Raw genomic sequence first — 15,617 nt, forward strand, 5'->3', positions numbered from 1 at the left:
CATTACAGCCCCAATCTGTGCAGCCCAAGTTTCTCCCAGCCTAGCCGTGATCACTCTGGGCTGTCTGGAGGAGTGTCTTTTTCGCTTTTGAAATTTGACTCAGTGAAAGCAAGACCTGACACTGCCTTGGTCACACATCTGGTGCAGTGTCATTTAGCACAAAACCATAGCCAGATACCTACAGCAAATGTCGAACTAGCATCTTTACCTCTGCCCCTCTCTGCTTCCGGGCCCCGCTTTACGTCTCTAAGTATATTGGTTTCTCTGGCACACACTTAGAATGCTAAATCCCCTCAATCCACCAGTTTTCAGCACAGCTGTAGTGGACAGTTCCCTGCAAGCAAGCAGATGGCCCTGGTTTAGCCCAGTCGTTTTCAAAGTGTGTCCAGGGATCCCCAGACCCACAGCATTGGCATCCCTTGGGAACTTGTTAGAAATGCAAATGTTTGGGCCTCACCTAGAAGTACTGGATCAGAAACTCTGGAACTGGGGCCTGGAGATCTATTGTTAAGGTGATCCCAACACAACAAAAGTGTGAGGACAACTGGTTTAGTTCATGCAGGGTATCCCTCTCTGCTTTTCTGCCTCAGATCTCAGATGGCTCTCAGTGCCACTCCCTCCCACCGAAGAGATGACCATCACCCAAAGGCATAAGGACTAGGGTATAAATGCAGGAGCAGGGCGAAGACACTTGGCAGTGGCGGGTGGGGGGGAGGAAGGGGAGGAACCATAATTCTGATGTGTTCTACAAGGTTCCTTAATGTTACCTAGCTGAACTGAGCCCCCGTTGCCCAGAGGGGTAATCTGCTTTTTGTCCAAACTGTCTATTAAATTTCTTCCTCCCCTCCTTCATTCCTTCCCAATCCCTTGCCCATTTCCTGGGGTCACCCCCAAATCAGTCAGTTCCACTGAATTCTAATCCCAATATGCTCTTAGACTGTCTCCAGGTATTTCTGTCTGTCTCCCCACCTCCAACACGTCTGTAGTGTCTCTGAGACTTCTGTATCCTTTTTCTGAGTGTCTGAGTAACTGGTGTCCACTATGCTGGACGGGAGCTCTGATGAACTTTGCTAATGATGGGAAAGGCGGGCCCTAGAGCTGAGTTAATTTTAGCTGCAGTTTTTCGATACACATGAGTTTTTCGATACACATGAGCCAAAAGTCTGTTCTGAAACCTTCAGCAGAGCTAGGGATGCAAGGCAATGTGCATACATGTCCCTATCCCCAACAAGGGGCTTTACTCCTCTACTTGGGGTGGGGGGTGGCATTCCTGAGGGTGGTATGTGACCATTCAGGTTCCCCCAGGGTTAGGGCCATGACCAAAGGCCAAGACTATGTTCCCTTCAGAGCAGGGGTTCCAAAGATCAGGTCCCCCATGTTGTTATCACTAAGAGTGATAAGTAAGAAACTCCTTTTTCAGGGCAGGCTTGCAGACTACCACTCACATCCCTCTTCCTGCGATACCATGTGCCAGAAGACCTGTGGAACCCTCCCCCCAACTTTCAGTACCCTCTCACAATGGTCAGGACAGGCAGGCCCCACTCCTGGTGAGTCATTTGTTAGTATAATTCTAGGAGAGTCCTATAAGGAGCAGTGAACCTGAGTCAGGGAGAGGGGAAGGCAGTGGACACACTTCTCTGGGTCAACCTGTCTAGCCCCCTGCCTCTGTCCCATTTCCTATCTTGTCCATTCTTCATGGGATATCTATCCAGTGCGTCTTGAGGTCTAACTATAATTCCAGAGGGCACAGGGTCTGGAAGCCAAGTTTTCCCCTTGCAGCCAGGGCAAGGAGGCTTGGAGGAAGGAGCAGAGTCTCCTCTCTGGTCTGAAAGATCAGGCTTGTTGCTGGGCAGGGTCCAAGTAAGGAAACCCCGCCTAGGGAAGGACATCCCAGGGAGGTGGTGCAGGAGACAGGCTTGGGGGCCTGAGGCTCTGGGATGGAAGGCCATATTCAAAGCTGTGAATAAGAACTGGAAACACACCCTGTTCAGTCTCTGCACCCCCACCCCCCAGCCCACCCGTGTCTCTGTCTCTTTGACTTTTTCTGTGTCTCTGTCTTTGTCTGTCTCTGTCTTGTCCTTGTCTATTTCTCTCCGGCTCTCCCACTGTCTCTGTGTATTTCCATCCTTGAATACGTGTGTCTATCTCTCCGTCTCTCTGCCTCTCTCATTCTACTCCTGTCTCTGGATCTAAACCTGCCCATCTTTTGTCTCTCTCTCAATCTGTGTGTCTCTTTGTCTCAGTCTCTGGATCTCTCTCTCTGGGTCCCTCCGTATCCAAGGATTTTTTTTTTTTTCCTCGCTCCCAAGCAACGCCAGGGCGACTCCATGCGAGATGGGGCCCGGACGCGCGCCTTTGAGAGATGGGGGCTGCCTACACCTTTAAGCACGGGCACGCGCGGAGCCTGCGCCTTTAAGCTCGGGCGCGCGCGAGGCCCTGGGTTCCCGGCGAGGAGGCCGCGGGAGCGCCTGGACCCGGCCCGCCTGCCCGGCCCCCGCCCGGCCCCCGCCCCGGCCCCGGCGGGGGAGGGGTCTCTGAGCGCGGCCCCTCCCCCCTGCGCCCCAACCTGCGCTGCGGTGTCTCCACCCCGCGTGTCCCCGTCTGTCCGTCCGTCCTCGCCCAGGCCTCGCCCCACCCCGGCCCCAGGGGCTGCCTTGCCACCACCCCCCCCACCGCATTCGCTTCCCTCCCTCCGGGCCAGTCCCCGCCGTGGCCAGGGAAGCAAGCTGGGACGAAGCCGCCCCAAACCCAGGGCCAGCACCCCGACATCAGTGGCCTGCACCCCGAGATTGGATCCAGAGATCTGGAAACCTGAGCCTGAGACCTTGATCTGGGGCTGGGACCCCAAGACCAGACTTGGAACCCCAAGACTTGGAATATGAACCTCCAAATTTGGAAACTGAACCTCAAGATTTCTCATCTAAAGCCCCAAATCTGGAACTGAACTCTGAATGCTGTGCCTGGGACCTTGAAGTCTGGGACCAGATTCCCATATCTATACTCTGGAACCCCCTATTTGGGACCCAAACCCTGAGATTTAGGCCTCAAATTCCAAGATCTGAACCCTGGCATTCCAAGGGGCCTAACTAAGCCTGTGCTAGAGCCTGAAGTCCTTGCTGCAAACCCGAATGCTGAAATTGAGGGCTAGAGACCTCCAAATCTTGATTTGGCACCCCAGTTCTGAACCCGGCACCCCAGTATCGGATCCCAGGACTGGGCTTGAGACTCATACCTAAACTCTCCGTTTGGCTGTTTAGCATCCCAAAACCAGAGCTAGGAGCCACTGGCTCTGACCAACCCGAACTGGAGCCTGGGTCTCTAAAATTGGTCCCTAGAGGCCATATATTTAGAGATCTAGGACCCCAAATATCAAGGTCTAGAGACTCCATGGCCACAGATCAGGGCTGAGACACAACACAGTCCCTCTACAGAGGCCTTGGGAACAGAGAAGGCATGACCAGTTCCCCCCACCAGAGCCCTGACTCCTGACCCCTTGGAGCCTGAGGACTCTGCTCCCTGGGGTGGCTTCCAGCTCAGGTAAGGCTACTGGGGTGGAGGGGGGGAGTTGGGCAGGGCTTGCTGGTGGGGAGGGACTTGGGAGGAACTTTGTGGCTGAGGGTAGAGGGAAGTGAGGACTAAGTCCCCCTGGGCACCCTTGGGGTTTCCCCAAGAAACAGATATCTCATCCCCCCTCCTCCAAGGGTTTGCCCCCATCTCCTGCTGGGCCTCATATATTCTCTGGATATTGATTTGACCAGCACTGGCCCTCTCTGACCTCCTTTTCCCCAGTTTATGGCACCTCCAGGTCTCTGATCTCGCACTCTGTTCTCCAATTTCTTCCCACCATCTGTCTCATCTGACCATCTTCAGATGCCTGTCCTGGCCAGCGCTCCTCTCACTGACCACCCCTGTTCCCCACTCCTCACTGTTCATCTTCAACACTTCCATCCACCGCTGCTGTCTCAGGCCACCTCTGTCTGCTTCTTCACTCACTGACCACCTTTGGCATCTCTGTCCACCATGCCTCTGTCTAATCATCTTTCACCTGCTCTTGTGCTCTTGCCCATCCCTGACTCTGAGCCTTGGCCTGTCTCTGACCATCCTTTGCCATTGCTCTCGCCCTCTTCCCACCGCCTGTCCCAACAGCCACTCTGCGACCCTTACTGACCACCTCTCCTCTCTCTGTCTCTCTAGAGCACTGGAGTTCTTTCATCATCTCTAGTATCTCTGTCTGCCTTTCCTCTCTCTGATGACCTCTCCTCGCACCCACCATCCTACCAGCTATCCTCATCTCCAGCTGTCTCTGCCATGTCTGCCCATTCCTCCTCTATCTGACTGCCTCTCTGGCTCTTGACCATTTCTGACCATCTTTTTGACCATGTCTCTTAGATCTGAGCACCCTGACCGTGTCCCCTCCTTTGTCCACCTCTGCTCTTCTTGGCCATCTCTAACCACCTCCCTTCTCTGGTCATGTTTGACTACTTCTAGTCATTCCCACCACCTTGACCGCCTCTTCTCTCTGGCTGTCTTTGACCATGTCTTTGACCACATTTCAAGCCCTCTGGCTTCCCTTCTATCCACTCTGATCAACCCTCTCATTCTCTGTCTCTGACCATCTCTAATTACCTCCCCTTCCTCTGACTGTCTTTGTTCGTGTCTGCTCCCTCTGACCGTCCATGACATGTCCCTCTGAGTCTTTGACCATCTCCTTTGGCTTTTGATGGGTCTGACCACTCCTGCTCCTCTGCCTAACCCTCTTTGACCCAACTGTTTGGTTTCCAGCCCACTGTGACCTTCTCTAGGGTCTTGAACCACCCCAATGGCCTCTGGCACCCCTCTTCTGGCCTCAGTCTGCCCTAATGCCTCCCTTCTCCCCTGTAGGCCACCCCTGCCCGCAATGGCCGTCCTCCCACTGCTCCTCTGCCTGCTGCCGCTGGCCCCTGCCTCGTCTCCATCGCAGCCAGCCACACCCAGCCCGTGTCCTCGCCGCTGCCGCTGCCAGACGCAGTCCTTGCCCCTCAGTGTGCTGTGCCCGGGGGCAGGCCTTCTGTTCGTGCCCCCCTCGCTGGACCGCCGGGCCGCCGAGCTGCGCCTGGCGGACAACTTCATCGCGGCCGTGCGCCGCCGTGACCTGGCCAACATGACCGGCCTGCTGCATCTGAGCTTGTCGCGGAACACCATCCGCCACGTGGCCGTGGGTGCCTTCTCGGACCTGCGTGCCCTGCGGGCCCTGCACCTGGACGGAAACCGGCTGACCTCGCTGGGCGAGGGTCAGCTGCGTGGCCTGGTCAATTTGCGCCATCTCATCCTCAGCAACAACCAGCTGGCGGCCCTGGCGGCCGGTGCCCTAGATGACTGCGCCGAGACGCTCGAGGACCTTGACCTCTCCTACAACAACCTGGAGCAGCTGCCCTGGGAGGCCTTGGGTCGTCTGGGCAACGTCAACACGTTAGGCCTCGACCACAACCTGCTGGCGTCTGTGCCCGCCGGCGCCTTCTCCCGCCTGCACAAGCTGGCACGGCTAGACATGACCTCCAATCGCCTGACCACCATCCCACCTGACCCGCTCTTCTCCCGCCTGCCGCTGCTCGCCAGGCCCCGCGGCTCCCCCGCCTCCGCCCTGGTGCTGGCCTTTGGTGGAAACCCGCTGCACTGCAACTGTGAGCTGGTGTGGCTGCGGCGCCTGGCCCGGGAGGACGACCTGGAGGCCTGCGCCTCCCCGCCTGCGCTGGGTGGCCGCTACTTCTGGGCTGTGGGTGAGGAGGAATTCGTGTGTGAGCCCCCCGTGGTGACTCACCGCTCGCCACCCTTGGCGGTGCCTGCGGGCCGACCAGCTGCTCTGCGCTGCCGGGCGGTGGGGGACCCCGAGCCCCACGTGCGCTGGGTGTCACCCCAGGGCCGGCTGGTAGGCAACTCGAGCCGTGCCCGTGCCTTTCCTAATGGGACATTGGAGCTACTGGTCACCGAGCCGGGCGACGGGGGTACTTTCACTTGCATTGCGGCTAATGCAGCCGGCGAGGCCACCGCTGCTGTCGAGCTGACCGTGGGTCCCCCACCACCTCCCCAGCTAGCCAACAGCACCAGCTGTGACCCCCCGCGGGACGGGGATCCTGATGCCCTCACCCCGCCCTCTGCCGCCTCTGCCTCTGCCAAGGCAGCTGACCCTGGGCCCCCTACCGACCGCGGGGTCCAGGTGACTGAGCATGGGGCCACAGCCGCTCTTGTCCAGTGGCCAGACCAGCGGCCCATCCCAGGCATCCGCATGTACCAGATCCAGTACAACAGCTCAGCCGACGACATCCTCGTCTACAGGTGCACAGCTTGGCAGTGGGCAGCGTGGGTGGCAGAAGGAGGTGGGGGGGAGGGTTGGAGATACATCTGTTGACACCCCAGGCTGCAGCTGAGAAATGAGGCTGAAATGATTACAAAGGAAATCAGCGAAGTAAAAGAAATCAGGCAGAGAAGGTAAAAGAAATCTGGCATAAAAAGAAACAAGGCAGATAAAAAGATAAAAAGAAACAAGGCAGCAAATGTCAATGGTAACAGATACAAAAAAGAAATCAGGCAGCAAGAGTAAAAAGTAATCAGGCCAGAAGAATAGAAAGTTAATTGTGGAGAGGGGGACAAGGTTGGAGAGGTACAAACAAATAGAATAAAAAGGTAAAGAGGAACTGGGTGTTTCTAGAGGACAGGACTAGATAAAAGCCAAGTTGTAAGAAGAAAAGGAGATCAAATGAGAAAGTACAGAGTTCATGTGGAAAACAAAATGAGGGAGGCGGCAGAACAGAAATCAGGGTTTGGGTCTGTGCAGTATGAACTGCTCCAGATGTTAGAGTTCCAATACGGTGACATCTTCATTTTTTATTTTCTAAATCAAATTCAACCTAGTTCATGCTCCACCTGGTAGGTGAAAGGGCACATTCAATTTGCCCAGCATTGGGGACTCCCTTCTCCATGGGATTGTGGCAAGCAATAGAAGAAACTTGGGGGCTTATGCGTAGCTGGATCAGGACATCTCCTGCCCTGGAGCTGGAGAGCATTTGGAACATCTGCTGTGGCCGGCCCCATGTGGTCAGGAGTGGTTGCTCTAACCCAGTTGCTGGCACTTCTCACCCTTCTACCCTTGCATGGCTGGCTGTGGGTGGTTCCCTCTTCTCACTGCCAGGCTGGGCAAAGGGTGCGGTCCCTGAGGCCTGGCTGCAAAGAGCCAGCCTCCCAGTGCCTGGGGTGTGCATGTTATAAACCCAGCACCTGGGTCCCCTTTCCTTCCCCAGGGGCCCACATCTCAAGAGGTCGTCATCTGATTTCCTTTACAGCCCTGGACATCTAGAGAGCTTATTCTGTTCCCTCTCTTGGATGGCCTTACTGCCTGGAGGGTGGGGGAGTCGGCTCCATGGAGAGCCCACACCTAGAAATCCCACAAATCCTGTCCACCTTGCCTGGCAGGGGGTGAGACAAATGCTCTCTTAGATAGTCACCCTCTCAGAGACAATCACCTGTAACTCCCTCATTAAAGCAGTTTAGGAATAAGACAGATTGTAAAACAAGTTAAATCCCCAACAGGGTGCTCTGCCGCCAAAGGAAGGAAAGTGGAACTGGGTGCTAGGGATGAAAGGAAATGGGAAAGGTAAGGATAAAAACCAGGCAACAGAGATAAAAAGGGAATTGAGAGCCAGAGCTGGAAGAAATAAGGCAACAGGGAGAAAAAGAAAGCTGTGATGGCTGAAGTACGTCAGTTTCATGAGAACAGAGACCGCTCACTGAAAGCAGGGTATACATACAATAATGATAAGAAGGCAGTGGGGCTAGGGGACATTCATTGGCAGGTTAGAAGGCGGGCATCAGCAGTGTGCAGGAATCAGGCGGTTAGATGAGAGAATTCTAGCTGGATGCTGGAGCAACGTGGGGCAGCTTGAAAAGGGAAATCAGGCCCCACATGGAGGCGAGGCTGACCAGGGGAATTTGGGGAAACCTGGAAAGTTGAGCAAGGGTCTAGAGGGAGACAGAGAGCTGGGATTGGAGGGAAAGTTGCACGGTAGGGAAGCTGGGCAGGGAGGCTGCCCTGAACCCACAGAGCAGAGGAGCAGTGGGCAGCGTCCCCAGAGAGAATCTGGGCACTGTGGCTAGAGGGAGATTAAACGGGGATTTGAGCGGCAAGCGCCAGGAACCTAAGAGGACCCGTGGGTTATCAGTCAGGAGGCTGACTGGGTATTAGACTGAAGGGAATTTGAGTCGTGATGGGAAGGAACTTGGGCTAACAGGGGCTGGAGGGAATGGGCCGGATAGGAGGGGTTGCGACACAGTGCAGGGCGGGTGCTGGGCAGCCAGAGCAGAGACCTGACCCCCACCTGCCTGTCCCTCCAGGATGATTCCCGCCGACAGCCGCTCCTTCTTGTTATCGGACCTGGCGTCGGGCCGCACCTACGATCTGTGCGTGCTGGCGGTGTACGAGGACGGCGCCACGGGGTTGACCGCCACGCGGCCTGTGGGCTGCGCCCGCTTCTCCACTGAGCCCGCGCTGCGGCCTTGCGGGTCCCCGCACGCACCCTTCCTGGGCGGCACCATGATCATCGCCCTAGGTGGAGTCATCGTGGCCTCGGTACTGGTCTTCATCTTCGTGCTGCTTATGCGCTACAAGGTGCACGGCGGCCAGCCCCCCGGCAAGGCCAAGGCGCCTGCACCCGTCAGCAGCGTTTGTTCGCAGACCAACGGCGCCCTGGGCCCCACACCGGCCCCGCCCGCCCCTGAACCCACAGCGCCCAGGGCCCACACCGTGGTCCAGCTGGACTGTGAGCCCTGGAGGCCCAGCCACGAACCCACGGGACCCTAGCCTCACGCCCACCTCTACGGCCCTTCTGGCCCCAAGGGTGGGAGGAGCCAGGCACCCTGTGGGACCTGGCCTCAGACTCACCAAATTGCTCACGGTTTTTAAAACTCTGATGGGGAGGGTGTCGGGGGCACCGGGGCACAACAAGAAAGTCCTATTTTTCTAAGCTGGGGCCTAGGCCCTTGCCCTTGTCTCTGTCTGTGGGGGCTGGCGGGGGGAATCATGCAGGGGTCTGGAGTTGGGAATGCCTCCTCTGGGGAGAGACCCCCCCCAACCCCGTTCTGTCTGAGGTTCCTGAATGAGGCTGAGGATGGCCATTCATTCACTTGACAGAATTCCATGAGCGTACCCCCTGGGCGTGCCCTCTCCTGGGTGACACTGCCATGAACCAGGTGGCCCCAAGCCCTGCTCAGACAGTGACAGTTCAGAGTGAGCAGAAATGTGGTGATGAGGGAGACCTAAGAGATTGCGGGAGCCCAGGAAAGGTGCCTGGCTCAACCTAGGGTGTGGTGAGGGAGGCTTCCTGGAGGAAAGACGGGATCTGAGCATGACATCAGAAGGAGATAATTGGGCAAGGAGCAAAGGGAAAGCTGTTCCAGGCAGAGGGCCCAGCACAAGCAAGGACTGAGTAAATGCCAGACACTGGGGAGTACTGTGGTAGAGGTAAGGCAGGAGGGGTGAGCAGGGTACAGGACCTCCAGGCTGAGGAATTCAGACCCTGGCCTGATGGTACTGGGGAGCCATAGAGGATTCTATGCAGGGGAGGGGGGGCAGGGTCAGGAATGGGCTTTAGGACGCTCTTTCTAGCAGTCATGAAGAGGTGGACCAGAGGGCAAGACTGAAGCTGGGGGTGTGGGGGAAGCCAAGGCAGGGACCCAAGTGGGTAAGGACAAGACTGGACAGGGGTAGGGCTAGGGGAAAGGAGTAAGGGGTAAGTGAGAGAGGAAGCTGAATGGACAAGTTATGGAGCTGAAGGACTGTGGGGAGGAAAGTGTACAAGGTGAGGCCCAGGTCTCTGGCCAAGGAAGGGAGCTACCTGATATAGAACCAGGAAGAAGGTACAGATTTGGGGAATATGCTGAGGCCAGTGGGGGACGGGTGAATGTGGGGGGCCCAGAAGACATCCACAGGGTGGCGGCCAGGAGGCCTCAGGGCCCTGGTCTGAGGTTGGAGCTGGGGACCGAAAAGAAGGCTATGTTAGCAGAGATGGGGAATGAGGCCACTGAGGTGATGAGACAGCCTCTGGGACTTTCCATATTTAAGGGACAGGCAAAGAGAAACCTGGCAAAGACTACTAAATAGGAAAAGTAAATGGAGGGACAGAGTGACGCAAACCAGACAAGTCAGACCCAAGTGACTATTGTGTTTAGTTATGTCAGGCCATGGTGACCTCAGTAGAATGGTGTTAGGGGATTGGTAGGGCAGGGGCCAGATTCTGCTGATTTGAGAGTAGGAAGTCAGAAAGTATAGTTAGGGAATGTAGTCCCTGTGGTTCTGTGGACCTAGAGCCTGGATCATCTGGACCTGTCAGCCCTGTGTCTCTGCAAGGCTGGTTCTCACTCTGTCTTGGACTGCCTTAGGCTCCCTCAGACACCAGACCTAGAGGTTTGGAAGACCAAACCCTGGGTCTTGGTAACACTGCACCTCATTGGAGATCCAGGAATGGGATAGGCAATAAGAGGAACAGGCCCTAGTCCTCCTTTGGAGGTGGGTCCAGAGGCAGAGAAAATAGGGGTAGGGGAGATGGACTTAAGTCCTGCAAGTGTTCTCTGGAATGATGCTGGTGTGAGGGGCATGGTGAAGAGGGCCCAAGACTGGACTGGCCATTCTCAAGACCTGGTGCACATGACCTTGTCCTCATGGGATAACATCCTAGATTCTGTAATGGTTTTCTTGGTGGGTGTAGGCTTTGAAAAACAAGCTTCCACCAGCCATGGGAACAATCTGAGTCCCAGGGACCTGGTCTGACTCCCGAGTCCTCCAGAAGCATAATGAGGTCCTTCTCGTTTGTGGCCCTTGGTGGCTGAGGTCAGGTGAAGCCATCAGGGTGAGTGAGGTGTGATGGCCAAGGGGGTTTGGGAGTGGGAAGATTTGAGATCTAGTGCCAACCGCAAAATACCAGTTGCTGCCACGAGGGGGAGCCAGAGGGCACCATGCCTCAACCCTCACTTTTAAATTTGAACAATTTATTGTGTGCCTACTTGTGCAGCATGCTGGGAATTCAAGACTGAGCAAACACAGGCACAGGGCATGCCCTCACATATCTCACCATTTGGTGGGGAAACAAATGTTAAATAATCACACAGGCCAGTGTAAATCATCTGTGGTGACTGTGGCTGGGGGAGGGAGGAGCGGCATGAAGGAGAGATCCACGGGAACCGTCAACCAGGAGACCTGACCCAGGAATTGAGGTTGAGAGAGGCTTCCTAGAAGAAGTGACTACTCAGCTGAGATCTGAAGGATGCTCAGGTTGGAGTTAACTGCACCGGAGGTGGAAAGGGGGTCCGACGCAAATAGTACAGCGTATGCAGAAGTGTAGGGGCTGGGGGGCGGGGAGGGGGTGAGGGAAGGGGACAGGAGATGCAGGACCCTGTAAGTTGCCGGGAAGCATCTGGGTTTTATTAGAAGTGGCATGAGAAGCCATTGGAGGTTTTGAACAGGGAGGAGAGTAGAGCTCCCTGCTCTTCAGGAAGCTCTAGGGTCAGGTCTGTTTGCATGTGCAGGGACAAAGGCGAAGAAAGGAGACCAGGGAAGGGGCTACTGCAGTAGTCCAGGCAGAATGCTGACCCAGATGAGGTTGGGGCCTGAAGTGGATGGACTGCAGAGAGATTTGAGGCTACCTCACCAGAGACCTCTGTTCCGTATGCAAAGGAGGACAGCGCGGACCGCTATCCAATGAGCTGGCTCTCGGGCAAGATTGCAGAGACTGGAAAGAAGAGTTGCGGACCCTGGTATCTGCTATGCAACGATCCATCCCTCAGATGAGGAAGCTGACCTCTCTGTAGCATAAGAATTAACTTTCTCCAGGTTCAGGTACCAAACAGAGAGTGGATGTTGGTTCTGCAAGGCAGAGACCGTGGCTGGTTGGGGGGAATCTCCTTCGAAGAAATGTAGGCCTGGAAGGGGGACACACACCCAGTGGTAGCTAATTATGCATTTGGAAGCAAAGAGAATGGGAGGAGAGAGATGGGGGCATGCTAGTTCCTCTAGCATGGTCCCCCTTGCCTCAATCTGGGTGCCTGGGTCATCCCCCACCCCCATGTAGGAACAATACTCCTATGGACAAATGATCCCATGTATCTAGAATTTAAAGTTGAAACGTAGCTTTCCAACTCTGCCCAGCAGAGTCCACCAATTTCCTGAGCTCAGCGAGGGCTACTCCTCCTCCTATGGTCCAACCCCACTGTGGCTTTGAGAATGCCTTGCGCACTTCTGAGACCAGGTTTCCCGGAACCAAAGTTCCAGGCTCCTGGAGGGTTTTCTCAAAGTAACTGTAGTTCCCATACAAGGACGCTCCCCTACCTGCATGTGCCACATTGAACCTATGTGTCTGCATCCGGCGAAGCTAACACAGGTCCCGAGTGTCCCCGAGTCTGGGATCCCTTCCCTGCCAGGCCTCGGCTAAAGCCGAGCTTTCACAGCTGGTTCCCTGGGCACGTATGTGGGGAAGTCTGATAAAGGGGTCCTCTGAAAAGGGATATTTCTATTCTGGGTTGAACCTGAGCGTGGCCTCTGCCTTTGATTCCTCCCTGATGTCTTCCTGGTGCCCCTTTGTGCTTCACAAAACAAAAGGATGGGTGTCAGTGCTTGGTGCTGCCCTGACCTGTATAGAGAGCAATGCTGGGAACACAGTGGGGACCAAGCCAGCCCCAGACCCCGCCTTCACAGAGCTCCAGGCCTTGGAGGAAATAGGTGCTCACCGAACAATGGCACCCCAAAGTGGAAAGGGCTGGGGTGGCGGAAGCACAGGGAAGACTGATTAGGGCCTGTCTAAGTGCAAGGAAGCCCAGAATGGGCTCCTTACTGCGCCTGGCTTGGGAGGTGACCTGAAGACGGGGCCAGCTTCAGCACTGTGACCTGTAGAGTCCCACCACAGCACCTCACATTTAGAAGGGCCCTGTGCTGGGTTGAATGCCCTGCTGTCACCCTCATGACATTCTTAATAATTTTTGGACAAAGGACTCCACATTGGCACTTTGCACAGGAACCTGCATCCTTGAGGGATATTACAAAAAGAGTCAGGAGAGGAGAGGGTCTTCTAAGGAGAGAGAAAAATGTGTGCAAAACATCAGGAGAGAGGATTGTACTCTTGAAGAGCTAGCCGAAGTTCTGTGTAGCTAGAGCACAGAGTGGAAGCTAGGGGAGCGTAAGGGGCGAGTTCCAGAAGCTGGGAGGTGTCAGCTGCCAGGCTGCCAAGCAGTGGCTCCATTCCAGGGGCCCTAAGGAGCCACTGCAGAGGAACGGGGTCAGGTCTGGACTTCGGAAAGATCCATCTGTCTGTGGTGGGGAGGGGGGCTAGGGCCACATTACAAAGAACAAGGTCTGGTGGGAGGCTGCGCTGCCCCTGGAAAGCGTCAGAGTGTCTGGTCACCGGAATGCAGGCTTATGAAGATCCTTGAATACATGGGTGACAGACCCCCCAAGGCACCAGGAGACTGGCCGGGGATACCCAAAGCCACAGGCTGAATCCAGAGCTTCATATGCACTTGAAGATCTTCATGGTCGGGGGATGTGCTCAAGGGTAGGTTAATGGGTGTCACTGATAGGTACCTGAAAATCTTTATTTGAGAACTCACATGGATAGACTGATGAAAGTGAATGCAAAATTGGCAAGAATTTAGAATATAAAATGTAAGACTTCAAAGGACTTTATTCTGGGTATATTCTGGCTTTAACTCTGTGGAACCTCTGGAGTGCTCTTCCCTCTCCCCAGTCCTCTGGATAAAACAGCAGATCTGAGGAACTTCCTCTTCATCCACAGCCCTAAACGCTGTGGGGGGCCCTCCTCCCCCGGGGCTGGGAACGGACCCCCTTCCTGCTTCTCCACTCACCTCCTTCTGGGGCAGCACCTCTCGCATCCCCCCATGCTTCTGCTTTCCTTCTCTGGCTTCCTGGACTGCCCCCAGGCCTCGCACATCCACAGGTGGCACTCAGGCCCTTAGCTTCTTCCCAAACCTGCCCCTCTTCCCTGGATCCTCTCAGGGCGGCCCTCCACTCAGCCTCCTGGCAGCCCTCCCACCTGTCCATCCTCCGTTCTCTGGTTCCAGCTCCTGCCTCACCCACCTGTGTCCCTGCATCTCCTCCCCCTGGGGTCCTGGCTTCAGTCTCCCACTCTAGATCAGGGAATCTTCGTAAAGCCAAACCCGACCCTCCTCTGCATAGAATCCTCCATGACTCTCCTAGGTTCCTAGGACAAAGTTCCAGTGACTCAGCCCGGCACCTGGCGGGACAGGCTTTGCCCCCTCCCCCACTTGCCTGCAGCTCCATCTCTAGCACCTATGTTCCCCACCTCAGGCTGGAAGAAAATAAGCACTCCCTGAAAAGCCCACCCTTTTACACACCCACGTTGTTCCCTGTGCCCTCGGGGGAACCTTCCTTCACCTCCCCTGCTTGTGCTGAAGAGCAGGGGAAGGCTCTTAAGCAGGTGAGAAATGAAGCCATTCGAAGAATTCCTTCTTGAATTCTCCTTCTACCCTCCCCCCTAACAAAGGCAAGGGTTCTGGTGGGGGGAGAAAGGAACTAGGGGTGCAGGCTCCTACGACCTGCAAGGGAAGGGGCTGCAAACAGCATCCAAGTTCCCTCACCTTTCCTTGTCTGGAGTGCCAGACTCTCCCTGTCCTAGATCCTTCTTGTAGAGCGCAACTCCATTGTTCTCAAGCTCAGGATGTTCCGAAAGGAGGGGAGTCACATGGAAGCCATTGTCTTCTCTTGGGCAGTTCCACCCCATATCCGCAACCCCCCACATGAGCAAGTCCGCTTACACGACCCAGGAGTTCAGATCCCCAGTCCTCTCCTCCCTCAGACACAGAAGTCCAGCGTCTACTCCCCCTCCTTCCTCAGAATCCAGGAGCCCAAGCTCCTGGCCCCTTCCTTCCCGGAACCCCAAAAGTTCAAGCCTGAAGCCTCTCTATCCTTGGCAGGCTCAGGAGTCCTGTCCCAATTTTCTTGGAAACCATGATATTCTTGCCATGCCCCCCTTTGATCTCCTAATTCACCTCCCCCATCTGCCCCTCCCTTCTTCTCTCTGTGTCCCTCCCCCTCTGTCTCTCCATCTGTCTGTCTCCCTGGCCCCTCCCACATAATTAGACCTCATTCCGATCAATGGCACCAGGTCAGACTGGAACGGGTGCTAATGGGGACATCCGGTGTGCAGACCCTGGGATTATAAATACCCCCCGCCCTGTGGCCTCAGCCCAGCTCCTGCAGGTGAGACCTCCAGCCTTGCCTTTTTCCCTGGGCTCCAAGGCCTGAGCCCTTCTCTGGCCTTCCCCTTGTGCCCCCCCATCTGTTCCTGCTCCTGTGGTACAGGGGCGGGAGGCAGACTGGCAGGAGAGACGGCACTAGCCGATATCTGTCCAGCCTCTCCCTGGGCCATGGCTGCCGTCTCCCCTGCCCTGCTGTTCCTTGGTGCCCTGGGCTGCCTGTGGGGTGAGTGATTCACCGGGGATGCAGAAGACTTGGTGAGCTGATCTGGGTCTGCAGCAGGGGACTGGTTGGGCAGATTGGGGTTTGGGGCTGCCTGGCATGGTTCTGTAACAGGGGACTGGCCACCGTGGAGCTTCTTGGGACA

General features: G+C 55.9%; 1 protein-coding gene across 1 annotated transcript; it reads left to right on the plus strand.

Moving 5' to 3' along the window:
• Positions 1-2,851: 2,851 nt before the first annotated feature.
• Positions 2,852-8,993, plus strand: LRFN3 (leucine rich repeat and fibronectin type III domain containing 3). The gene is made up of 3 exons (XM_032841871.1): positions 2,852-3,537; positions 4,882-6,312; positions 8,365-8,993. Exons 2-3 carry the CDS (start codon positions 4,898-4,900, stop codon positions 8,828-8,830), a joined length of 1,881 nt encoding a protein of 626 aa, XP_032697762.1. The 5' UTR covers positions 2,852-3,537; positions 4,882-4,897; the 3' UTR covers positions 8,831-8,993.
• Positions 8,994-15,617: the final 6,624 nt, after the last annotated feature.

This window comes from Lontra canadensis, unplaced genomic scaffold (assembly GCF_010015895.1).
Source record: "Lontra canadensis isolate GAN:19392208 unplaced genomic scaffold, GSC_riverotter_1.0 scaffold125, whole genome shotgun sequence".
NCBI classification, from domain to species: domain Eukaryota; kingdom Metazoa; phylum Chordata; class Mammalia; order Carnivora; family Mustelidae; genus Lontra; species Lontra canadensis.

Coding starts and splice junctions, on each gene's coding strand:
- LRFN3 (XM_032841871.1), top strand. CDS start 4,898: ATGGCCGTCCTCCCACTGCTCCTCTGCCTGCTGCCGCTGGCCCCTGCC. Junction 6,313..8,364: donor GACGACATCCTCGTCTACAG/GTGCACAGCTTG, acceptor CTGTCCCTCCAG/GATGATTCCCGCCGACAGCC.